Source organism: Temnothorax nylanderi, unplaced genomic scaffold (genome assembly GCF_030848795.1).
Source record: "Temnothorax nylanderi isolate EJ_2023f unplaced genomic scaffold, tnyl_v1.0 TNYL_tig1052_pilon, whole genome shotgun sequence".
Lineage (NCBI taxonomy): Eukaryota > Metazoa > Arthropoda > Insecta > Hymenoptera > Formicidae > Temnothorax > Temnothorax nylanderi.
The window spans coordinates 1-25000 of NW_027250114.1; the positions used below are offsets into that span (position 1 = coordinate 1).

At 35.5% G+C, this 25000-nt stretch overlaps 5 protein-coding genes across 6 annotated transcripts in view; 4 read left to right on the top strand and 1 right to left on the bottom strand.

Moving 5' to 3' along the window:
• The first annotated feature begins 1570 nt into the window (after positions 1-1570).
• Positions 1571-4086, top strand: LOC139786492 (uncharacterized). Its single transcript, XM_071725641.1, has 5 exons — positions 1571-1709; positions 1969-2457; positions 2764-2957; positions 3137-3296; positions 3393-4086. Exons 3-5 carry the CDS (start codon positions 2928-2930, stop codon positions 3539-3541), a joined length of 339 nt encoding a protein of 112 aa, XP_071581742.1. The 5' UTR covers positions 1571-1709; positions 1969-2457; positions 2764-2927; the 3' UTR covers positions 3542-4086.
• Positions 4087-5122: 1036 nt separating this feature from the next.
• On the top strand, positions 5123-20060 carry LOC139786497 (uncharacterized). 2 transcript variants are annotated; one of them, XM_071725648.1, is made up of 5 exons: positions 5123-5384; positions 14018-14141; positions 14282-14401; positions 14541-14687; positions 19969-20060. In XM_071725648.1, the coding sequence occupies exons 3-5, from the start codon at positions 14307-14309 to the stop codon at positions 19979-19981; spliced, it is 255 nt and encodes an 84-aa protein (XP_071581749.1). In that variant the 5' UTR covers positions 5123-5384; positions 14018-14141; positions 14282-14306; the 3' UTR covers positions 19982-20060. The 2 variants fall into 2 exon arrangements, with proteins under 2 accessions (XP_071581749.1, XP_071581748.1); XM_071725647.1 differs by having other exon boundaries at positions 14018-14401.
• On the top strand, positions 5218-11855 carry LOC139786490 (uncharacterized). The gene is made up of 4 exons (XM_071725640.1): positions 5218-5384; positions 7366-7859; positions 8106-10386; positions 10442-11855. Exons 1-4 carry the CDS (start codon positions 5218-5220, stop codon positions 11853-11855), a joined length of 4356 nt encoding a protein of 1451 aa, XP_071581741.1.
• On the bottom strand, positions 15667-20415 carry LOC139786496 (uncharacterized). Its single transcript, XM_071725646.1, has 9 exons — positions 19091-20415; positions 18833-19008; positions 18541-18663; positions 18186-18363; positions 17881-18122; positions 17108-17173; positions 16711-16887; positions 15964-16204; positions 15667-15866 (listed from the first exon to the last, which is right to left on the bottom strand). The coding sequence occupies exons 1-9, from the start codon at positions 19368-19370 to the stop codon at positions 15709-15711; spliced, it is 1641 nt and encodes a 546-aa protein (XP_071581747.1). The 5' UTR covers positions 19371-20415; the 3' UTR covers positions 15667-15708.
• Positions 20185-25000, top strand: part of LOC139786493 (uncharacterized) — a 7261-nt gene continuing 2445 nt past the window's right edge. Inside the window, exons 1-2 of the mRNA XM_071725642.1 lie at positions 20185-20270; positions 20904-22260. Coding sequence (XP_071581743.1) covers positions 20949-22260 — 1312 coding nt within the window. The 5' untranslated portion in view covers positions 20185-20270; positions 20904-20948. The remainder of the gene's footprint in view (positions 20271-20903; positions 22261-25000) is intronic.

A 25000-nucleotide genomic window follows, 5' to 3' on the forward strand; every position in this document is an offset into this window, starting at 1 on the left:
TATCCACAATAAAGTCGTATTTTTAGAACAAATTCAACCTTGAGAACGGATCAGTCATTTCGAAGTAGACAGCATGAGGAACATCACGCTGAAAAATATTTAACTCGACCAACCATTATAGAGACTTTAGACATTGGAATGGTTTCAGGCGTTCCCTTAGACTGTATGCATCTTATTTTTCTTGGTGTAGGTAAAACAATACTTCGAATTTGGATTAAAGGTGCAATAAATATACGATTGACTGCCGTTTTATTAGATAAAGCCAAAAACGTAACAGCAAATTAAAAATGTTTATACCCATAGAATTTGCACGTCGTCCAAGGCATTTGCTGGATCTAGATCGGTGGAAAGCGACAGAATATAAACTTTTTGTACTGTATACAGGAATAATTATAACAAAAAATGTGCTATCTACCAAGCTGTACATACACTTAACCTGTCTATGCGTTGCTGTAAGAATTGTATCGGATAAACAATATAAGCATTTGCTTGATTACGCGCAATCTCTTTTTGAATATTTTGTTAGAAAATTCCGCGAGTATTACGGAGATCAATATTTATCACACAATGTGCACAATTTACTACATATATGTGAGGATGTTAAACGGTTTGGAACAATCGATTCTTATTCTGCTTTTAAATTTGAAAACTACTTGTATACAATAAAAAATCGTTAAAAGTTAGTAGCAAACCTCTAGAACAAATAGCTAATAGAAATATAGAAAAGAGAAACATTGAAAAAAGTTTTTCAAATCCTCCAAAAGATTATCCAATAATTCATTATAATAAAAATAAGACGAGAGTGAATAGGGTAGAATTTGATGGATTTATCTTATCGTCCAAAAATTGCAATACTGTTGTATTCTGACAAACGGTACAATTGCTACAGTAAATAATATTTATTTACAAAATAATATTCTATACTTTAGAGTAAAGCAACATCTCTCTATTAAAACCATTTTTTATTTCTCCATGTGATTCAACGCTGGTAGGAATTTATGAGTTATCTGGTAGTCAAGCAGATTTGCCATATGCAATTGTTACAGCTGACGAAATTTCACGTAAATGTTTAAAAGCAGATAATGTTATGTCTTCTGATGATAATTCAAGTATAGTTATTAGCTTATTGCATTAAATCTATAACGATAGCAAATAAAACGTACGTCTATGTGTGTTGATTACATTAATATAATGTATTTCTTATTGTACTATTTATACTCTTGTGTTATTTATTATATAAAATATATATACATATATGATTGTACTGAAGATATCACACTGTGAGACGAAATGAGCTTTCCGTATGCGGTTGTACAATTTCCCAAAGAAGGGACGTACTCGGAAATTCCGACTTCGTGGCTTACAAAAGATTGTACTCAATGTAGATGGCCAACAACTAAGAATGCTACCTTCTTTATAAAAAAAAAACAGTCCACCAGAGGCTGATTGGTTACTTTTTGATGTTAAAGTAGAATGTTACTGTGGTAAGTATGTTTAATATTATAGTGGCATTATTTTAAATATAAATTATGCAATTAATACAGAATTTTATATTTACAGAGACTTAGAAAAGGCACGGAAAAAAGCAGAAGATAGTAATTATGCAACTTCCTGTGATGAAATCAGAGGGCGCGGGAAAAGAATTGTACACGAAAAACACTTTCATGATACATATGATGCTTCCGATGACAATACGGATGACGATTCGGGTAATTTAATTTTACAAAATTATATTTTGTTTCTATTGTATTAGAAATTAGAGCTGGTGATTTGCTTTGAAAGTATCAATATTCGACTTCGAAATAATTCGAAGCTTCGAAGTTAACTTCGAATCTTCGAAATTTAATAAGGTGTCTTCGAAAGTTCTCCTTTTAAAATAAAATTTTTATATTTATTTGAATATTGTATCAACGATTTAGTGTGAAACACACTGTTCACATTCTAACTAACTTTTATCACATTTTATAGATTTACCTCCGCAATTATCTAAGACTCCACATGAAAAATTAAAAATAAATAAAAATCGGGATTCATCCGGAAAAGAATCTTTGTGTGATAAACAATTCTCGCATGAAAAGCAATCCTCATATGAAAAAGTCTCACCAACTGCCGCTAAAGAAAACTTTACACCAAACCGTTCACTGTCTGGTAAATCACAAAGACAAATAGTTGATCCACTAAAAAAAGTTCACGCTCCACACAAGAAGTTAAAAATAGATAAAAATCGGGATTCATCCGGAAAAGAATCTTTGTGTGATAAACAATTCTCAAATAAAAAGCAATCTTCATATGAAAAAGTCTCACCAACTGCCGCCAAAGAAAACTTTACACCAAACCGTTCACTGTCTCGTAAATCACAAAGACAAATAGTTGATCCACCACAAGATTCACTTCAGCTTGATGATTCTAATGAATCGGATTCTAATGAAGTTGAACCTGAACAAATTAATAAAAAAAGTAAGAATCCAAAATTATTTTTTTTAAACTATTAAGAATCTTGTTTTACCTTTATTATGTTATTATATACAAGTTATAAGTATTTAACGTTTTAACTTACTCTGGGCTTTTTCAGCAAGAAACAGTTGATACAGTGTAACATAGTGAGTCTTTTCATCTTTGTTATCTGTCATTAAACAAAGGTGAAATGATTCTCTGTTACACTGTGTCATCTGTGTCTCTTGCTGGAAAATGCCTTGTGCGTCTTGATCAAGAGCAATATGGTAATAGCAAATTTATATTTTGTATTAATTTATTTTGTTTCAGAGAAACTGGTTAATATTTGTGTAGAGACGTTAGAGTACGTAAGAAGCATCGACAAAAGACTGAATGCTTTAGAAAGAGGCAATATTAATGTGGAAAATGAGCCTATATTCGATGACATACTTCCGATTAATTCCATACAGAACCTTAAAAAATTTGAGGAAAGCATGGAAACTGCTGAAACAAGATCGAATTTTGTAAGTTAATTTTTAAATATAAATAATATAAATAATATTATATACTGTTTTCACTGGGATATATTTAAATATGTAGCATTCGGCGTTAATTAACTTGTTGACATACATTTAATTTATTATTTATCTAATTACGTATAATTAAATGTATTTATGGTTTAATTAAATTATACGCTTTTAAGGTCGAATTTATGAAAAAAATCGGAGGAAAAAGCACCAAAAATATAGTGCAACGGTGTATGAGCCGTTTGTTTACAAATAATTTTGGCATAGCCTGTTCTTGGTATGGTCGCAGGAATAATTATCGCATGTGCGATTTGAAATGTATCTGCATCTTAAAAAGTGAGCTATTTTAACCAGTTGCATATTTTTATTCTTTGTCTAAATTGGTAAGAATTTTATTTGTAATATTAACTATACTATTTATTATTTTATTAGGTGTGTTAAGAGCCAAGGGTATTGACGAATGCGACTTCGAGACTACAGCAAGCGAATGGTTCCGTCTTAGCAAGCTGCGATATGGTCGGGAAAATAAAAAGATATTACCTGATGACGAGCCTGATGCACACAACACGGTCGAGACATAATCTACTACGTGACTGCTTGTTGGTACTTCATTGATATAACGTCATAACCAAAAATTTAAAAAACTTTTTGTTTTTAAGTTACAAAATAAGGTGCAATTAGTAGCTTTATTTATTTTGATGAACGTATTGTTAGAAAAATATATATACAGTATATATATTTTCATTTTCATACATTTTTGTAATTTTGTCACAAAGTTTATAAGACTTATAGTTTCCCATTTGTATTCCAATCGATATAACAAAAAGTATATACGTTAGTCTAAGTTTAAATAAAATAATATATTTATAAGAAATGTTATATATGCAGTCAACTATGGATAATTAAGTTTTTTCATTATATGAGGAATTATATTCCGATGAGACTGTGTTCCGATGAGACAAACTGACATACTTGTGATATAATACCTTGTCATAATTATGTTTTATATGTGTGGAAAATATATGAAATATATAAGTACTATTTAAATATTTACTATATTTATATGTTAGTGCCAAAGTTATATATATTAAGATGTAACTACAAATAAATATTTTCATATCACTTATTAATATTGTTTACTAAAATATGTAATGTATAAATTAATGTAAACATCTTAAAAGTTTAAGATACATAATAAGTTAATTGTTTTAAAAATTGACTGGTTATTTGCAAAATATAATTATCAAATGCAAGTATTAAATCAATGAGTATATAAAAATAATGAGCAATAATAAAGTTAATAATACTGTAATATAATAATAAAAAAATATATATTTACTTACAGTTCTTATGTATAAAAATAAACATATTATTCTATCTACTTATATTTTAATTTCAAATGCTATAAATATTTGTTGTAGATAAAGATTCTTATCCGCAACAAATATTTATACCATTTTGAATTAAAATATAAGTAGATAGAATAATATCCATTTTTATACCCATGTATATTGCATTATATAAACATAACATATACACTAATGTTATATTACGTCACATATAGAAGTAAGTAACATAGACGTCTATGTTACATTGCAATAATATATCATTTGAAATATATTTGATATGTAAATGATACATTCAAAGTTGCTGACATAGAGCCGTACCAGTACGTAACATTTACCCATACAAGTAATATTACATGCAACATCGCGTAATATTACATATATATCTATGTTACATATTGTGGTTTGCTGGGAATATAACGCCAAATACTATTTCTTATTTGAATTCAATTTCAATTAATTTTTTAATCTCAAATCAAACTTTCCGACAGGCATTACAAAAAATATTGTGTGTGACATGTGCGGAAAACAACAAACTACGTCGCGCGAGAAGTTGCCGCATTCGCCTCAGCTTATGGTGCATTCACACTCGTACTCGTGTGAATGCACCATAAGCCTTCGGCTCATGCGGCAACTTCACGCGCGACGTAATTCGTTGTTTTCCACACTTGCCACACAAGATACTATTGTTATGAGAAAACTTATTTAAAAGAAGTATAATAAAATAAGTAAAGTGCTTTTCTTGGCTGTCGAATGATTATTTATTTTTCTGTATGTATAAACATACACTCTAATTTAAAAAAACTATACCTCTTTTTGACCTTTGTGAGAAATTCTACAAACGCTTTTTAAGGCGCACACTGTATCACATTTTGAATATATCAGAAAATCTGTATTACAGGACGGTTATAATGGCACCAAAAAGAAAACGCAACAAGTTGTGGAATTATTTCGAGGAATTGAAACCTTCGCTGGTAAAGTGCGCAATTTGTAAAATAGAAATTCATATGCCTCATCCATCAAACAGCACAGCAATACATTTAAGAAGACATTCCACAAGAATCCTGAGTCGAGATGAGTAAGTACAGGTTCAAAAAATTATTAAAATACTAAAGACTATAAAATAAATATAATGATAAACAATCAATAGCTGAAAAAATTAAGCGAATAAAAGTTTTTATCGGGGCACCCATGTAACACTTATTTGCAATTTCGATCATAAATGTAATAATAATCGTCTTCTCAAATTGTAATAATAATATAGTATTTCAATTATTTCGCATAATTTAAATAAATCTGAGTCGCTTATTTTTACGTTTTTTTATGCATTATAGATATATACAATTCAAAAATTTAGATTAGATATTTATATATTTGACATTATAGTATTAAAATTCGAAGCAGATATATAAAATATGCGATTTATACTTAGTTTTTATAGGTATTCAAATTAAATAGCTCTATTTAATAAAATCTATATGATAGGGACAACTGAAATCTGCCCTCCACATATTATATAGATGATTAGTGATTGATAACAATTTCTATTAGCAAACAATCAACGGTTCTTTATAATATTTGAATATACGTTGTAGGTCATAGTAGTATTAATGTTTTATTCGTTACCCTTGAAATTATTTGTGTATACATATAGCAGCAACCTAATTTATTTTGACAATTTTTCGTGAGAACATTCTATGATTTTCGACCGTTTTAATTGGTGATGAGACGTATCCGTCGTCTTATGTTTAAACGCAAACTCACATTAAGATAGTTTCTATTGTAAATTATATATTAGGAAAAAAACGTCTCTTTCAGGAGTTTCAGGCGACGTATATATACAATAAGCAATAGATAAGTGAAACACGACCGATATAATATATACAATCAAATTAAGAAGGAACGTCATTGTAACGTACAAAATATCATAAGTTTAATTAGAGAGATACGCCATTTTATAATCAGGACAGGATTTTGGTAGCCTAATATAATTATTCGTGTATTTATAAAAGCTAGAATAGATCAATTACGTTAAAATAGTGTTTCTCCCTAACTTAATTTTATATCATACCGTGTTTCACTTATCTATTAACCACAAATTCAGTCAGACATTAATTCAGTTAGACATTAATTGTTTGACATTAGCATTACAGAAATTCGAGATATAGGGTGTTCGAGATTACGTTATCACGTTGCGCCATCTCATCAGATGGCAGCATTGATCGGGTATCGACAGGCCGGATCGACGCGGCAGCTTGCGCAAGCACGGGCGCGCTCATCGCGAACTTCTCCCTCGCGCCAGTGTGAAAACATGTCCGCGCTGTGATTAGACGTACGACGACCACGCTGTGCGTTTCGCTAGTAGAACTGTATTACAGTGCCCATTGCAGTGATTGAAGCTGCCGAGAAGCTTTACTAACGTGTGAAGAGACCGCTCATCAGCTCTGGTGCATCAACACGACTACTCAGGCTCACACGTGCGCGAGTGCCGACCGCCACGTGTCTCACCGGCTCACGGGCCACTCACCACACCAAGACAATTAATATAATTGATCTTGCTCATCTTCAAACATTCACAGACTTCTCAATTCTACACCGCTCACGGATTCTCAGGTCAGATTGTATCTTTTTGACGTATTAAAGACGGCTCAGACTGTGGTCTGAGTTACACAAAAAATAAAGGACTAATTCGTTAACACCCTCCACGCGCGTCCTTCTCATCCCGCTTCCATCGCCGGGAATTATCAGCGATTTCGCGAACATTTGGTCCTTCGAGCCGGATGCGTGGAACTTATGGTGTAACTCAGACACAGATCATGTGAAAAGGGCATGCCCTTCGCGATGTGCCACATAGACATTATCGCGCTTTCGCGAGTGAAGTACAGACATTCTCACGCGCGCTCGCGAGTGTTACACAAGTCACGCGCCCTCGCGAGTGTCACATAAACATTATCACGTGCTCAGTACATGACTCTCGCTTCGCATCGCGCTTTCTCTCGCGTTCCTCGAACGTTCTCGTCTCGTGCAGCATGTCTTACACGTGTCTCGACGTTTCTCAGGAACGCCGCATTACTGGACAAGTTGCTCAACACCTTCAAGGAAGGAATAAAGGGCCTGCAAGCCTTGGGCGTCTCACAGGATCTGGGAGATAGCATCCTGGTGTACCAAATGTCCAGGCAGCTGGATCGCCAGACGAAGGAGCAGTGGGAGACGTCCTTAGGAGCCACGCGCGAGTATCCGCGATTCGAGCAGCTCGAGCAGTTTCTCACCTCTCGAGCACGAGCACTCGAGAGGATAGAGTCCACGGCCAGCTCAGGGAGCACGGTCACCTCAACATCCAGGCGTTCCTCGACAGCTCAACATGCGGCAGTTCAACCGGCCCGCACGGAAACATCAGACGGCTCCACGGTATACCCGTGTGACTGCTGCAACGGCACGCATTTCGTGGTGACGTGCACCAAATTCAGGGACCTCTCACCGGTAGAACGACAGAAACTTGTCATCTCACGGAGGCTCTGCTTCAATTGCCTCGGCCGCCACAACGTCCGCTCATGTAAGAGCTCACGGGGGTGCAAGAAGTGCACCAACCGACACCACACGATGCTGCATGAAGCTCATCAGGCGAACTCATCAGCGAAGCCGAGCACCAGCTCAGCTGCGTCAGCTCAATAGGAAGATGGTGCAATCGTCGCTCACTCCTCTTTGGCCCGCTCATCACACTCAACATTATTAGCTACGGCCCTGGCTCAGATAAATTCATTTGTGACTACTCAGCGCGTACGGCTTCTCATCGATTCAGGTTCAGAACTCACCTTCGTCTCTGAATCACTCATTCGTCAGCTCAACATTCCTCGTCATCATTCTGTCATCATCATTACTGGAATTGGGGGCGAAAAGTCAACTCAAACTCGAGGAGTTGCCTCACTCCAGCTCCGCTCACTTCACTCAAGATCAGACGTCATCATTCAAGCTCACATTCTGCAGACGTTAACCAACATCTTGCCATCATTCAACGCTGCACCACAGGAATGGCCGCATCTCACCAAGTTAATCTTGGCCGATCCAGACTTTCTCACACCACGGCCAGTGGATATCATCATTGGAGCTGACTCATATGGGCAGATCATCAAGCCCAACATCATCAAACAAGATCCATTGATGCCAATTGCGCAGCTCTCAATTTTTGGATGGCTCGTTATCGGACCTGTCGACACATCATCATCGGCATCTGCTGTAGTGCACCATGCCTCGATTCAGGAGAGAGAGGATGCTCTCGACGAGTTGCTGGCGAAATTCTGGACACAAGAAGAAGTGCCTGCAAGTAATACTCATGATCTTACGCCTGACGAGCAAAGATGTGAAGAATATTACAAGAGCACTGTTTCGCGGGACTCAACAGGTCGATACACGGTTCGACTTCCGTTAAAATCATCACCTGATACTCTTGGGGATTCGTATCACACTGCGCATCGATGCCTGCAGGGCTTACTAAGAAGATTCGCACGAGATGACAACTATCGACGCCTGTATCATCAGTTCATGACAGAATATCGAGAGCTCAATCACATGACGGAGGCTTCACCCGTCTCCAGCCAGCACGCGCAATATTACTTGCCACATCACGGCGTGCTCAAACCAGACAGTGCAACCACAAAATTACGTGTGGTGTTTAATGGCTCGAGTGCATCTACATCCGGCCGCTCACTCAATGATATCATGTACACGGGAGCCAAGTTGCATTTAGACGTCACAGACGTTTTGCTCTGGATTCGACAGTTTCGGCATTTAGTGGCAACTGACATCACCAAAATGTACAGGCAAATCAACGTACATAAAGATGACTGGAATTTACAGCGGGTCCTCTGGATCGACAAACAATTCAAGGAAGTGGAAAATTATCTAACAACGGTCACGTATGGTACCAAGGGTGCCCCGTTCTTAGCAGTGCGAACACTGCTGCAACTGGTGAAGGATGAAGGCCATAAGTTTCCCCTTGCAGTGCCGCCACTCACTGAGGGTCGATATGTTGACGACACCTTTGGAGGCGCCGACACAGTTCAGCAGGCAAAGGAAATTGCAGTGCAACTGAAGAATTTGTGCATGGCGGGCGGTTTTCCATTATCAAAGTGGCACGCGACTCATCAAGATGTGCTCACTGCGGTTCAAGCAGAAAAGGAACAGGGCTCACAAATTGCATTTGACGATTGCACAACCAAAATCCTCGGATTAAACTGGCTTCCTCACGAAGATTCATTCACATTCTCAACAAGGATCTCATCGCACACCAATCAGTTTACCAAACGCCTCGTTTTGTCTAAAGTGGCTCAGATATTCGATCCACTAGGCTTTGCATCACCAGTAGTGATCAAGGCGAAGATGCTCTTGCAGGAGCTATGGCTCCATAAGCTCCGATGGGATGAACCACTGCCATCCCAGCTCTCATCACGGTGGCTCACCATCAGAAAAGAACTCACCAGCTTAAGCAGAATCTCAATACCTCGATGGTATAACACATGGAGTACCTCGTCAGTGGAATTTCACGGCTTTTCTGATGCTTCTCAACTAGCAATGGCTGCAGTCGTATATATCACCGTCCGCAGCTCAAACGGCGCCACGATTTCATTGGTGTGCTCCAAAACTAAGGTAGCACCGCTCAAACGGCTCACCATCCCGAGACTTGAACTCTCCGCAGCACTGCTGCTCTCAAGGCTCATGCGATACGTTCAAGCCACCTTGAAGTTGAACGTTACAGCAATTCACCTGTGGACGGACTCTATTGTGACACTCACGTGGATCAAATCTCATGCATCGCGCTGGAAGGATTTTGTGAGAAACCGAGTTTCTCAGATTCAAGATCTCACTGCAAAGGCACACTGGAGATACGTACCTGGTACATCCAATCCAGCCGATTGCGCATCACGAGGAATGACTACTTCTCAACTTCAAAGCCACTCATTATGGTGGACGAGACCACCGTGGATACTCACACCTGAAGCATGGCCATCACAACCCGCGCTGTCGGACGAGTTGAGCTGCAGTGAGGCCCGTCCTGGCATTGCGCTACATGCAGCGGCATCTCAGTTATAGGTACTCAACCCTCAATAAATTATTGAAAGTAACAGCTCTCTGTTTCAGGTTTATCTCTCTCTTGAGAAAGAGCCGAGCCAAGTCACTGGACTTGCACTCAGCTTTGGAGAAGGCCAGACTATTCTGGATCAAGGCTACTCAAGCGGCATACTTCACGCATGAGATCAAGATGCTCACGGCCAATTCGAGACTACCACCTACTCACGCATTCAGTCGATTGACTGCGTACATAGACGCTCAAGGGGTTATCCGAGTTGGCGGCCGCCTCAACCAATCAGCACTAGCTCAAGACAACAAACATCAGGCGATTTTACCTCGCCACTCACGGTTCTCAACTTTAATCATCGCCCACGCCCATTTGCGTACTCTACATGGAGGAACACAGCTGACATTGGCTCATGTCAGGCAACAATATTGGATCATTGGCGGACGGGCTCCGGTGAAGTCTCATATCTTACGGTGTGTCGTGTGTGCTCGGCAGAGGGGGATCCGTGCTCATCAACTGATGGGCCAACTACCTCTCTCTCGGGTTACGCCGTCACGTCCGTTTGCTCATACAGGAGTCGACTATGCCGGACCGCTCACCATCAAGACATGGAAGGGACGAGGTGCGAAAACATACAAGGGCTGGATCTGTGTGTTCGTCTGCTTTTCCACCTCCGCAATTCACCTCGAAATAGTCAGTGACTACTCATCAGAAGGATTCATAGCAGCCTTCCGAAGATTTGCAGCGAGAAGGGGAATTGCTCAGACCATGTACTCGGACTGCGGGACAACTTTCATTGGAGCAGACGCCGCGCTCAAGAAAATGTTCGTCCAAGACGCTCAAGAACATCAACGGATTGCTCAAGTGTTGCAACTTGACGGCATAAGATGGGAGTTCAACCCACCAGGTGCTCCACACATGGAGGGCAAGTGGGAGGCGGTTGTAAAGTCCGTAAAGTTTCATTTGAGACGGACCATCGGGGAGACTCTACTCACGACGGAAGAACTAACAACGTTGCTTACGCAAATCGAAGCCATTCTCAACTCAAGGCCTTTGGAACCGTTGAGCGACGACCCTGAAGACGTCTCAGCGCTCACCCCAGGTCACTTTTTCATTGGAGGTCCACTCACTACCATACCCGAGCCATCCCTGATCGACCTGGCATCCTCGCGACTATCTCGGTGGCAGCTCATCCAGCAGCATGTTCAACAATTTTGGGCGCAATGGTCGGCGCATTATCTGCAACGCCAGCAGGCGATATCCAAGTGGCATCATCCTAACAACAACATCACGGTGGGTTCTGTCGTGCTGCTCACCGACGAACGCTCTCCACCGTGCAAATGGCCACTCGCAAGAGTAACGGCTTTGCACCCCGGAAAGGATGGACTTACTAGGGTGGTTACCCTCAAGACGGCCACCACGACGCTCACCCGGCCAATTGCCAAGCTTGCCATATTACCCATTTCATCAGGATAACGGATCAAGAGTAAGGAATCATCAACAAGGTTGCTGATGGCGGGCGGAATGTTCGAGATTACGTTATCACGTTGCGCCATCTCATCAGATGGCAGCATCGATCGGGTATCGACAGGCCGGATCGACGCGGCAGCTTGCGCAAGCACGGGCGCGCTCATCGCGAACTTCTCCCTCGCGCCAGTGTGAAAACATGTCCGCGCTGTGATCAGACGTACGACGACCACGCTGTGCGTTTCGCTAGTAGAACTGTATTACAGTGCCCATTGCAGTGATTGAAGCTGCCGAGAAGCTTTACTAACGTGTGAAGAGACCGCTCATCAGCTCTGGTGCATCAACACGACTACTCAGGCTCACACGTGCGCGAGTGCCGACCGCCACGTGTCTCACCGGCTCACGGGCCACTCACCACACCAAGACAATTAATATAATTGATCTTGCTCATCTTCAAACATTCACAGACTTCTCAATTCTACACCGCTCACGGATTCTCAGGTCAGATTGTATCTTTTTGACGTATTAAAGACGGCTCAGACTGTGGTTTGAGTTACACAAAAAATAAAGGACTAATTCGTTAACACCCTCCACGCGCGTCCTTCTCATCCCGCTTCCATCGCCGGGAATTATCAGCGATTTCGCGAACATAGGGGAAAGTAGGGAAATAGGACTCAGTGGGTAATAGTGCGCACCTCAAGCTTGAGACTACGACGATAGCTGGTGACACGTGAGTGACAAAATTCAAAGCTTACGTCAATTCTAGATAATATAGATACATTTTATCCCAGCTCAAAGCTTCGTTTGAACGGAGGAAGCAAAAAAGAAAACGCGCCCGTTTTCTTACAATTTTGAAGCGACAGGAGTTAAGCTTGTAAGTGGGCTATTTTTATTTGCTACTGTAATTGGTATAACATAGTGAAATATGATCCCTTAGGAACCTTTTGCCGCGTTGGTCCCATAATTTCATTTGCGGTTCGCGAGTAATTGACAAAATTGTCCCGGAATAACAAATCGGGGAATAGTGCGCGGCTTCTATTTATCTCGATTTTATATATATAGTTTATTTATATTCAAATTTATACATATATATATTTATGTCGAATTAATCGTGCGTTGAAGCCATGAGTCAATTCTACTTGCAAAAAAATTTTTTTTAATATCCCTTTATTTTTAAAGTTTCGAGTTTAATTTTTAATTATTTATTATTACTCACATTACCTATACTTAAAACTAATGATTTAAGCAGAAATGTTCGAAATTTGTTCGAAACCACACACCACCCGTAAGAATTTTATATATTAGTATAGATATGAGTTACATACTTGTAGATAAACCTTTAAAGATTCCATAGCTGCATTTAAATTAATTGTAACTATGGCCGGTATTCATAGTCAGATTTTATTTCAAGACTGTCTTAAGTAATATCTTAAGATGCTAATACGGCTCTGTGATTGGTTAATGACATCTTAAGATTGTACTTAAGACGATCTTAAATATAAGAACCGACTATGAATACCAGCCTATAAAAGCCATTTTATATTAACAGATTTACCTTAGGTGCGCACTATTACCCCACTTTCCCCTAGTAATAATAATAATCTGTATTTGTGAGAAAAACCCTTTAGTATATACAAATGAGAAACCTGCAGTTTACAGAATTAAAATAAAATAGGTATAAAAAGAGCAATAAAAGAATAATATCTATAATGTATATTATGAAAGTAAGCAAATGAGTTTCTGTTTAAATGTAGATGCATTGTCACCAAAAAAGTCAACTACGTTAGTATAATTATTTGCCGAGATAAACATCCTATTTAAGCACGAATTAACCCTATATAAAGAGATATAAAGCATTCTTTCTCTATCTCTTTCTCTTTCTTCCTTTCCTTTTCACACTTACTTACAAAACTTCACTCCATTACGGTGAATAAGGCCGGTATTCATAGTCGGATCTTATTTCAAGACCGTCTTAAATAATGTCTTATGATGCTAATACGGCTCTGTGATTGATTTATTACATCTTAAGATCGTACTTAAGACGGTCTTAAGTTTAAGATCCTATATGAATACCGGCCTAAGTATATAATAGCATTAAGTAATACGTACAGTTTAGTATTTTAAGAATTATTACTTATTTCTATTTTTAATTACACCACATTTCTATGCAGACCAAGCACTTCAACTTTAGTGGATTATATTATGGATAATTCTGCAGAACGTCAAAGTCAAGACACATCTAGTTTGCCCGTTCAATCATTTAAAGAAACGACAGAAAAAACAGGCGCACAATGAGTAATTATTCGTTTTTCTTATCATACAATGTAATGATATATTAATATTTAAATATTTACTCTTTTGCAAAGTAATGATTTACAACGTTAATATTTTACACAATTCCGTTTCTAAATGCACCGTTTTCAATGCGGACCAAGCACTTCAAGTTCAACGGGTACCGATATGGATCCGAATGCAGAACGTCAAAGTCAAGAAACAGTTGATTTGGCTCTTCAATCTTGTGAACAATCGAGAAAAGAAACAAGGACATGTGATGGGTAATTATTCGTTTTGTTTACATCATACAATGTAATGATATCTTACTATTGAAATATTTATACTCTTCTGCAAATAAATAATTTATAACGTTAATATTTTAAATAATATCATTTCTAATTGCACCGTATTTCAATGCAGACCAAGTACTTCAAGTTCAACGGGTTATATTATGGATCCTTCTACAGAAAAAAATATCCCTTTACGTCAAAGTCAAGAACAAGAACCACCTGGTTTGCCTGTTCAATCATTTAAAGAAGCGATAGAAAAAACAGGCGCACTTGATGAGTAATTATTCGTATTGCTTATATCATACAATATAATTCCCTTACGAAAAAGTAGTACTAGCAATCAGTACTCAGTACTGAGTGATCAGTACTCGTAGTATTGAGAGTATTAGTATGTTAATACTCATGAATACTGCAGAATGGTCAGTACTGTGTCTGTCAGTGCTTACAGTACTGGCAGTACTACAAGCAATAATACTCATTAGTACTTCAAAGTATTGAAGTGGTCAGTACTTTATCAGATTAATATTCGGAGTACTATCATGATAGTACTGCCAGTACTGTAAGAAACTAATAGGGAATTGCTAGTACCCTTATAGAAAAGTAGTACTAAAAGTACACAGTAATAAATTACTGTAAATACTGGCAGTAATATTTTGGCGAGTAGTTTAGAAGTACTGGGCAGTACTGGATTACTGGGAGTAATTTATTACACAGAACTACTGGTGCTTAGTATTGAATTACTGGGTATTGAATACTGGTGAAAAATTACTGAAACTACTTGCTGTGAAAAATACTGAATTACAGGGTACATATTAAATAGTCATGAAACTTTACAGAACATGATACTATTTATAATAAATAATATTATGTTTTAAGAAAGTTTCACGAATGTTTAATATGTACCCTGTAATTCAGTACTTTTCATAGCAAATAATTTCAGTAATTTTTTACACCAGTATAGTTAATATTCTAATAAAATATATTGATAAAATATATTAAAATGTAATGTTTTGTTTTCAATTTTCCAATTTGTATGTTACATTGTACTAAAAATATTTTAAATTAAATTTGTAATTTAAAGCATTACATGTAATATACAAATTAGAAAGTTGAAAACAAAACATTACATTAATTTCATTCTAATTTGATTAGAAAATTAATAAAAGTATATTTTTATTTATATTAAGTGCTTTATTTATATTAAGTACATTAAAGGAAATATATACTGATTTATTAAGTATAGTATTCAAAATGAAAAAGATAGATTATAAATTTTATTGTTTTTCTGTTAATGGCTCTTACACTGCTTTTTTATTTGCTTGCTCTTGATTTCTTTTATTACGCCATGTATTGGATTTGTTGTTTAGTTTACTCTTCATTGCCTTGAAAATTTCTCCCATAACAGCCTTATTTAATGCCCCATCTGCAGGGCAATTAAATTCTTTTGCAATATATTCTGTGGAACAAATAATTATTTATTAAAACAAGAAATGGCAGATTAAAGGAAAATTTTAACTTGTATAAAGCAATGTACAGCAATATATATATCTTACCCATTACAGCCTTCTTCACTGGAGGATTCAACTCTGGCTTGGCCTTCACATCATTCATATGGAGTTTATTTTGTCCTCGAGAGAAATTGCTCATTATTCCAGTCATACTGGAAGTGGCCATTTCTTCATCAGTAAAAATAAGGTCCATGATGGAAGTTGTGAATATAGACAGCTTGCTGCGACTGAGTCTTTTTAACTTCTCAGTCTCTACTTTCCTTCCCGCAAAATCTGTGACATTTTCCTGTAAAGTGAGAATAAAGAGAAAATGCATACATTTAAGAAATATGCTACTATAATATTTTAAAAAATCTACATATATATTTAAAACAATATAACATTTTCTCCAATTACAGTCTAACATGAGATTAAAAATGTTCATATATTACAGCGGTTTCAAAAACTTTATCTTAACAATACTTGGTATGTCTCTGAATCAAGCAGCAATAAAGATATAAATTTTTAGAAATGTAAGTCAATAACACTAGTAGCGGTATAACGGACTATAATGAACAATAATTGTACTATACTGAGACTTTACTAAATCATAATATTTTATATTCCTCAAAAGACAGATAAAATATTTTCATAAATGCTTCAGAAGAGTGACAAACCAATACAATTTTGTTTCATTCATTTATTTCCTTCAAATAATTTGTCATAGTTTTCATATGACATTTATGTTTATTTTACTTAATGAATCAAGTTCAAGAAAAGCTATTTATATAAAATGAGCATTATACTACTTGCCTTAGCAGGACGTTCGTTCTGAAGTTGCACTGGCTGCTCTGTGTGAGCAATGGTTGGCAGTAGCTGCTCTTCTGTGTGAGCAATGGTTGGCAGTAGCTGCTCTTCTGTGTGAGCAATGGTTGGCAGTAGCTGCTCTTCTGTGTGAGCAATCGTTGGCAGTAGCTGTTGCTCTAGGCTCTAAAAAATAAAATGCAATAAATGTACTTTAGTTTCTTTTCAAGCATAGTTTTAGACATAGACGTTTTTCTGAACTTAAAATTTTATCATACATGGGTTCCAAATTCCAGAGATAGCCTAATATCTATGTATAAAGTAGCTAGATCGATTGGTTGTTCCTTATAGTTTCACACCTCTGAAGGAGTTGTTATCATTTCACAAAGACTTCGTTATTACTAACCTGATTATGATGTAGCTGAGGTTCGTAAGCATCTGCTTCTGTAATAGTGCTCCTGTCTGCATAGACCTGAGAGTAATTGTTTGAATTATAAAGTAATTCTATATACATATATTTAAGGATGTGTTAAACATATTTTTACAAACGTATTAATATTTATACTTTAAATAAACTATATACATATGAAAGTTGTGTTCATAACATTCTATTTTTATTGAACACCTTTTTTATAATTTATTTGTTATTATTTTTATTGTTACAAAGTAAAATTTTAAGAATAATGATAAAAATCTCAAAATTTTTGTATAAGTATTATACATTAAATATTCAAAATAATTTATGCAAAGTTTTATTGCAATTCAAAGATTAGTTACAAAGATTTAGAACAAATAAATATTTTGTTATTTACAGAACGATTAATTACTCCATTGCAATAAAACTTTACATATAATAGTCATCTTGAATCTTAAAGTTTATATATAAAATAATTGAGACTTTTGACTTTATTTTATTATATATTTCCTTTTTATTTTATAATACATTTCTTTCTTAGAGCACAGATAAAAAAATACTACTTTTTATTAAAATAACTTTTGATACATCAATATTTTCGAAACTCGCTAAATTTTTTGTATTTCTTTGAAATGTGATTTAGAATAATCTGTAATTTGTTCCTTATTTTGAAAATAATTGTAATTTTGTACATCCTTAATGTTTCTTCATACTTTACACCTACGCGCGCGCGCTATAATAACACGAAGAAATTAAAGATTTACCTCACTATGTCTTTCAATAGCATCCACAGTATTGTTAGCTTTGTTGCTAATATTGTTATTATCTTTCTGAAGATTTCGATTTGAGTGACTTGGTTTACTGTTATTGTTACTATTCTTGTCACTACTGTTGTTACTATTTCTACTGCTTCGACCATCTTTAATGAGCACAGAATCCATATCTCTGCGCAATTTAGCCATATCCTTACATAAAGTAGATGACATGACAGTCATTTTATGTAGATCTAGAATCAGATCAGAAGAACAGAAAATCAGATGTAATGTGAACAGCTATAGCAGATATTTACCCTCACTAATAGCTCTTAGTGCTCGTAATCTTGCATTATCCTCCCTTAGCTTTTTATTTTCCACTTTCAAAGTGCTAATTAAGTCGACTAGTCTGTCTTTACTCCATTTGAACATAGAACTGTCTTCGTCATTCTCCTCCTCCTCCTCCTCCTCCTCAATATCATCTATTAAATCAATCTAGAAGGAAATAAAAATACTTTAGATTAAGAGACATTGGATTTTCCTTTTCTTGGAAAAAAAACAGAACAAAAAATAATGCACATAAATGCACACGCAACTTTAAGTATTAAAAATTCCTTGGATGGGGGAAAAATTAAATGTTTTTTCCAAAGCATAAGACAATATAAAGCTTACCTGAGAAGTTTTTTTGATAAAATCTCTTGATAAGTTTTCAATTTGCGATTGAAGCAAAGCGTTATTTTTTTTAACAGTTAATGCTTTAGTTTTCTGCTTTTTCGGTGGTGGTGGTTTATCAACCTATTATTAAAAAATTAAACAGAGCATTAATTTTATGCAAAATTTATAAGACTGATAAATCCTATACTCAAGCGAAATAAAAGAGAGAGCACTATTATTGTTACAAGCTACAAAATTTCAAACATACTTAACTCAAAATAGAGAGTAAAATTATTTATACTGTACGTACTTTAGCAGACGTGATGGTATTATTGTTCTGTACTGATGAATCCAGATCAGATGAATCTAGATCCTCTGGTTCAGAACATGATGGTTTCTTACACAGTTTTCGCCTTTCTTCTCGAGAAGGATTAGGCACACCGAAGAGTTCAATATTTTTGACGTGTTGGCACATATCAATAAATGCTACAATGATATTCATTTCATACTTTAATACTCAAATAAAAAAAATTGTAGTATGTTAAACTATGTTAAAAGAATTACTTACTTCCCACAGATCTCACCCTTACTACTAAATCTTCCCAAATGATATCTTTTTTCTTTAAAATTTTTTCCATCATTCGGGCACATTTTATGTCTTCTTTTATGGGCCATCGAATGATCACCTCAGAATCAAGGAGATGATGCAAATTTGACTTAGTATTTCTTTCCTTTAGCCAGGCTTGAAAGCCCACTTGAACAGGTTTCTGCCTCTCATTGATAAATTGCACAACGAGGCACTTCTCATCCGACAGTTTAGTTTCAACAGTACATTTACTGCTCGACATGATAACACTTTACACTTCAAATTTTAGTGGTTAAGATACTCATGTAAATAGGGTGAGAACGACGAAACAAATCAAGGATCAAATGCGATAAAGCGAGAACGTAACTTCGTGAAAGTAGTGGTATGCAACCGATCACAACAAAGTCGACTTGTAAGACACTGCGTATATAACTTCGCGCCAAAATGAACGGCGGTCATACCATGGTAGCAGCGTGTCACTTCGGGCTGCGTTCGGAATGGTTCGGAAACGTCACCCGAGTGCACACGAGTATACTCCCTTCTCTTTCTATCTCAGCGAGTTAGACGCAGCCTCGGGCGTCATTGGTCCGCTAGATTTTGTCAACTCCCGCTCATATTTAAATCACACTAATCTTACCATTAACGTAAACATTATTATATTTCTGCAACATAATAAGAAATAAACGTTTTAGAAGAAGAAAATATTGTTCTTTCTTGTAAAACATGAAAATAATATGTATAAGAAGAAATTCCTTGTATTTAATGTGTATTAGGTTACATATATAAAAATTAACAAAACACTCTAAACATATATTACTAACGTCCGCGCACTCTCTAATCTATCTGTTTGTTTCTTTTAGCTGCACCGGCTGAACTGTGCTGAACTGGTGCAATAAATTAAAGTGAAATATAATATAATATACTTATTGTCTCACTTCACAAAAGAAACAGACCCCATATACGTACGTGTAAGCCTTATTACGGCGGCTTAACTTCTGATTTATTTGTTTAAACTTGTGTATTGAGGTTAGCAAAGTTTGGATTTTTCACAATTGCTGTAATATTTGTGAAAAAAATGTCGCGCCGAGGCCAATACAAACAATACCTTACAGATTTAAATATTCCTATTCCTGCCAGTACCCTTCGTCGTCATCGACAGCAAGTAATTATATAAATCATTTACACAATGGGGTTAATAAATGGGGTTAATAAATATCCTATAGGCTAGCATTTCTAATTAAAATGCACTATTATATATAGCGCTATTGCATTATTCTATGTTTAACGTCCAAATGAACGATAAAGATAGAATATAACATACAATAGCGCTAATAATTTCACACGAAAAATGCAATAAGATTTCCTGTGTTCAAATTGACCACTACTATATATGCACTCTTTGTAACCACTGTGTTGCAAAGGAACAAATTATTATATTTAAATTATTATATTACAAATTATTATATTCCAAATAAGTATTATATATGTACTATGAAGAATATTTTTTATACCATCAGCATTGTTATTTCTTTATATTTCTTTTTGCTATACAAAACTATATTTTGCTTAGAATACTTCATATATAATTTTTCAAAACTTTTAATTTAAATATTTTAGAATTTTGTAGAATTTCTATATAATTTTAAAACTTATTAGAAAAATGTTTATGTTTTATTATTTGAAAAACTTTGTAGAAGCATTGAGAAAATAAACCTTTTGTTTTAGAACTCTTTATATATGCATGAATTCTGAAAGATAGATTTCTAGATCTCTTCATAAAAGAAATTTTTTTTAGCACGCATTTTTAGAGAACGACAGTTCTCAGAGAATTGATGAACCTATGAACTGGGATCCTGTTGATGGATATATTGATAGTAGAGAAAATTCAGATTGTTCTTCAAACAATGAAGAGGAGTTCGACCAACAGTGCCTTCAACAAAGCAAAGAAGGATTGTGTTATTCTACAACGCAAGAAAGAGATCATGAAGACAGCGAGAAAGAAAGTATTGGAAGTGAAAGTGCATGCAGATATAATTATAATAATTATAGTGACATAGATTCAGAAGATAATAATGGTAACACTTCCGATAATGATAATGACAGTGTGTTGGAAGACTTTATAGACATTTGTACAGATGAAGGTATGATTGAAGAAGATAATTTTGAATATATTAATTGTGACAGGAAAGTATTGTATGAGGGATGTGATATTACAAAGGAAGAGAGTGAATTATTAATTATGAGTTATGCTATGCGCTTTGGACTTTCAGATATTGCCCTTCAATCTCTCATAGATTTGATAGATTGTCACCTCCCAAAACAAGAACATAAGTCATTACATTTGCTCATGAAAAAATTTCCTAAGCCACCTAATGTAATAACACATTTCTTTTGCTCTGGTTGCAAGAATATAATTAATTTTGTAGGAGTAAGTGAAGTAATTTGTAGTTGTGGATTGAAATGTGTAATAGGTGATCTAAAGCGGCAGCAATGTTTTTTCATTCAAATTCCATTACGAGAGCAGTTAGTTCGATTGTTTCAAGATGATCGTCTACATTCTATGCTTCAAGAAGGATTTATAAGTAGCCAAAGTGAAGTTCATAGTGGCAGAGTATATAAAAAATTAGTACAGGATGATGTTATTTCAGTAAAAGATGTCACATTACAGTGGAACACTGATGGAGTACAAGTTTTTAAGTCATCCAAAGTATGTTTATGGCCCATTCAGGTAGCTGTAAATAACTTTACTTTTAAGATACGTAAAGAAAATATTTTGCTCTGCGGGTTATGGTATGGCTCATCTAAGCCTGAAATGAATACATTTTTGAAACCATTTGTTGAGGAACTAACTGCACTACATAATGAAGGATTAGAGTATGTCATTCCAGGCTCTGAAGTTAAAGTTAAAATAAAAGTTCACACCCTCTTAGCCTCAGTTGATTCTCAAGCAAGACCATTGCTCCAGAATCTAAAAACATTTCGAGGTAAGCAAGGATGTTCTTTCTGTCTAAATGAGGGAGAGGAGTGTGAAGTTGGTCGTGGAAAAGCAAGGGTTTATCGTGGTGATATACAGCATTTACGAACTCACGAACAGCATGTGCAGGATACCAGAACTGTCATGCAAACAGGGAAGATTACAAATGGATTAAAAGGTGCATCTGTCCTTCTTTTGCTTCCTTTATTTAATATAATAACATCTTTTGTGCCTGATTACATGCATTGTGTCTTACTTGGTGTTGTGAAAACTATGGTAGAGTGGTGGACAAATGGAATAAACAAGAAGGAACCTTTCTATATTGGATCAAACAAAATAAAAGAAATTGATGCTATACTTTGTTCTATAAAGCCACCAAGTGAAATTACTAGAACCCCTCGATCTATTACAGAGTATAAAATATGGAAGGCTTCTGAATGGAAAAATTTTCTGTTGTATTACTCTTTGCCCTGTTTGCAATGTGTAGGAATGCCAAAAAAGTATGTTGATCATTGGTTTCTCCTTGTTTGTAGTATGCACATTTTTCTGCTTGAGAAAATTTCACCAGAGAATTTCTCTATTGCAAAAAGATGCATAAAACAATTTGTTTTAAGCATGGAAGATGTATACAATGCACCTCAGCTTATGAAATTTAACATTCACTTACTTCTCCACATTCCTAAAAGTGTGAAAGATTTTGGAAGTTTATGGGCCGTATCTTGCTTTCCATATGAACATTACAATGGCATATTAGCCAAGATGTTTCGAAATTCTCAAGCAGTACCCCAGCAAATTTGTAAATTTTATTTAAGACTTCAATCTCTCAAAGAAAAGGGTGCAGACGTTTTCTCATCAAATAATAATGCATCATGTGCAAAATCTTTGTACGAAGCATTCACTTTTGGCAAGCTTACATCTGGTTACTGCACAGCATATGGTGACCACATAAGGTTATTTGGCAAACCTGACCATATAACATTAACATTAATTCAAAAAGTTGCTGTGGAAAATTTATTAAGGGAACAGGTACATCAGCAAGCTAACTTGTATCATAGATTTATTTATAAACACATTTTGTTTCATGTGGAAGGATATAAACGCATGAGAAGGCGTCTTAATAATATTGTCCATTTGCAAAATAAAACAGTGGTCTCCATATCACATGCGCTTATAGTTAGGACTCTTGGATCCAACAATATGAAATGCATTTTATTAGGTACACGTCTTTATTTAACAAAAGAGACTATTTGTCAAAATTCCTTAGTTAATGTCTCCTCTGATATTTTTTGCAACATTATGGAAATGACTCCGGAATGTGTGGCTATTTATCCCGAAATGATAGAATGTAAATGTATTATAATGTCATACAATAGGAAACTGTGCGTATATCCTCTAGTAAATTCCTTAGAGAGAGACTAAAGCAAATAAAAGAAATAAATTTTATGTTTACGTAAAAAATTTGTAAAACCTTGTCTATCCTTTAGCCTTTGACCATAGTTGCAAAACATATAGTTGATCAATGGATCAGCTTGATTAATTACATTTAATTACTTATTTTATATATTAGGTTCCTTTACTCCAGATATAAAACATATGCATTTAGGCGCCGTTTGCCGCCCCAGTAGTTGAATCTCATCTATACCAGTACTTAAGTACTAGACCAAGTAATGAATTACTAGGAAAACTACTTACTCATTCTATCAGTATTTCACGTCTAAGCTCAACTACTAGATTCTCCAATACTTCAGTACTTCACGTCTAAGCTCAACTACTAGATTCTCCAATACTTCAGTACTTTTTTACTATATAAGCAAATACTGAAGTACTTGTATCAGTACTTCGGATCCCGGAAGAACTACTAATACTACTAGATATTACTCATATATTACTCATTTGCCAGTAGTTAAACTACTGAAATACAAGAATAAAATACTAATCGCTAGTAAAAAATTACTAGACTCAGTAATAAATTACTGACCAACCAGTAATACTTTTCTATAAGGGTAGTACTTTTTCGTAACGTATCTTGGAAATACTAAATTAATAAAATACTAAATTAACACACTAAACTATCAATATGACGTTATTTTGATATCATCTTGACTTTTTGTTCTACATGGATAGTACTGCGTAAGTAGGGGAGAGTGAACTCCCTTGAGCCACGGGGTCCAATGTGACAGTGCGAGTTTTCTGTATTAACGTTCTGCAAAATAGTGACGGTGGGTATGAAAACTTTCGTTTTCAAAACATATAACTTCCATCAAAAAATTATGCCGAAATAAGCATATATACTTTAGTTAAAGGTAGATATGTAATTGGAGCCTTGCAAAGTAAATTTTTACTTGTCATAACTTTTTGATATGTATGGATTTCTAGGGATTCTACAGTTAAAAAAAATTCATAATACCAACGTGCGCACAAAAACGTTTAATTGTTCTGTATCTGAAATATTTACGATAAATAATATCGATGTTCAGTGGGGGTCTAATGTGACGCAGGTTGATGGGGTCCTCTGTGCCACGCTTACAGAACTATCTAACCTACCTACGTGACAGCGCGAGTTTCCGTAGTGTGTTTCGATCGCGGAATAGTAAATGTTAGTGCCTAAATTTTCCTATAAAATGAAATAATTTCCATCGATAATCATATCCACACTTTCATTTTCTCTTTTTTTCACCCTTTAGTTACAGATCACATGTAATCGAGTTGCTGTGAGGCAATATTCGTTGATCTCTACTAGGTTACGACAAAAAGTGAGGTTATAGGACTTTGTTTTCAGTTTTCAATTTCTTAGGTCATCTGATGAAACAAATATGACACGATTATTATATATTATTTATCAATATATCAACATATTATTATATATTGATAAATTGGTTCTCTAGCACAGTCTTGGTTTTTCATTTGACCAAAGATTT

Excerpts from the sequence above, each read along its gene's own strand:
- LOC139786492 (XM_071725641.1), top strand. The coding sequence starts at position 2,928 with ATGGAAACTGCTGAAACAAGATCGAATTTT. Across the intron at positions 2,958-3,136 it reads CTGAAACAAGATCGAATTTT|GTCGAATTTATGAAAAAAAT; the intron begins GTAAGTTAATTT and ends TACGCTTTTAAG. Across the intron at positions 3,297-3,392 it reads ATGTATCTGCATCTTAAAAA|GTGTGTTAAGAGCCAAGGGT; the intron begins GTGAGCTATTTT and ends TTATTTTATTAG.
- LOC139786490 (XM_071725640.1), top strand. The coding sequence starts at position 5,218 with ATGGCACCAAAAAGAAAACGCAACAAGTTGTGGAATTATTTCGAGGAA. Across the intron at positions 7,860-8,105 it reads CCGCCACAACGTCCGCTCAT|GTTCAGAACTCACCTTCGTC; the intron begins GTAAGAGCTCAC and ends TCATCGATTCAG. Across the intron at positions 10,387-10,441 it reads CTACATGCAGCGGCATCTCA|GTTTATCTCTCTCTTGAGAA; the intron begins GTTATAGGTACT and ends TCTCTGTTTCAG.
- LOC139786497 (XM_071725647.1), top strand. The coding sequence starts at position 14,256 with ATGCACCGTTTTCAATGCGGACCAAGCACTTCAAGTTCAACGGGTACC. Across the intron at positions 14,402-14,540 it reads GAAACAAGGACATGTGATGG|ACCAAGTACTTCAAGTTCAA; the intron begins GTAATTATTCGT and ends ATTTCAATGCAG.
- LOC139786496 (XM_071725646.1), bottom strand. The coding sequence starts at position 19,370 with ATGTCGAGCAGTAAATGTACTGTTGAAACTAAACTGTCGGATGAGAAG. Across the intron at positions 18,664-18,832 it reads ATACCATCACGTCTGCTAAA|GTTGATAAACCACCACCACC; the intron begins GTACGTACAGTA and ends TTTTAATAATAG. Across the intron at positions 16,205-16,710 it reads AGAACGAACGTCCTGCTAAG|GAAAATGTCACAGATTTTGC; the intron begins GCAAGTAGTATA and ends CTCACTTTACAG.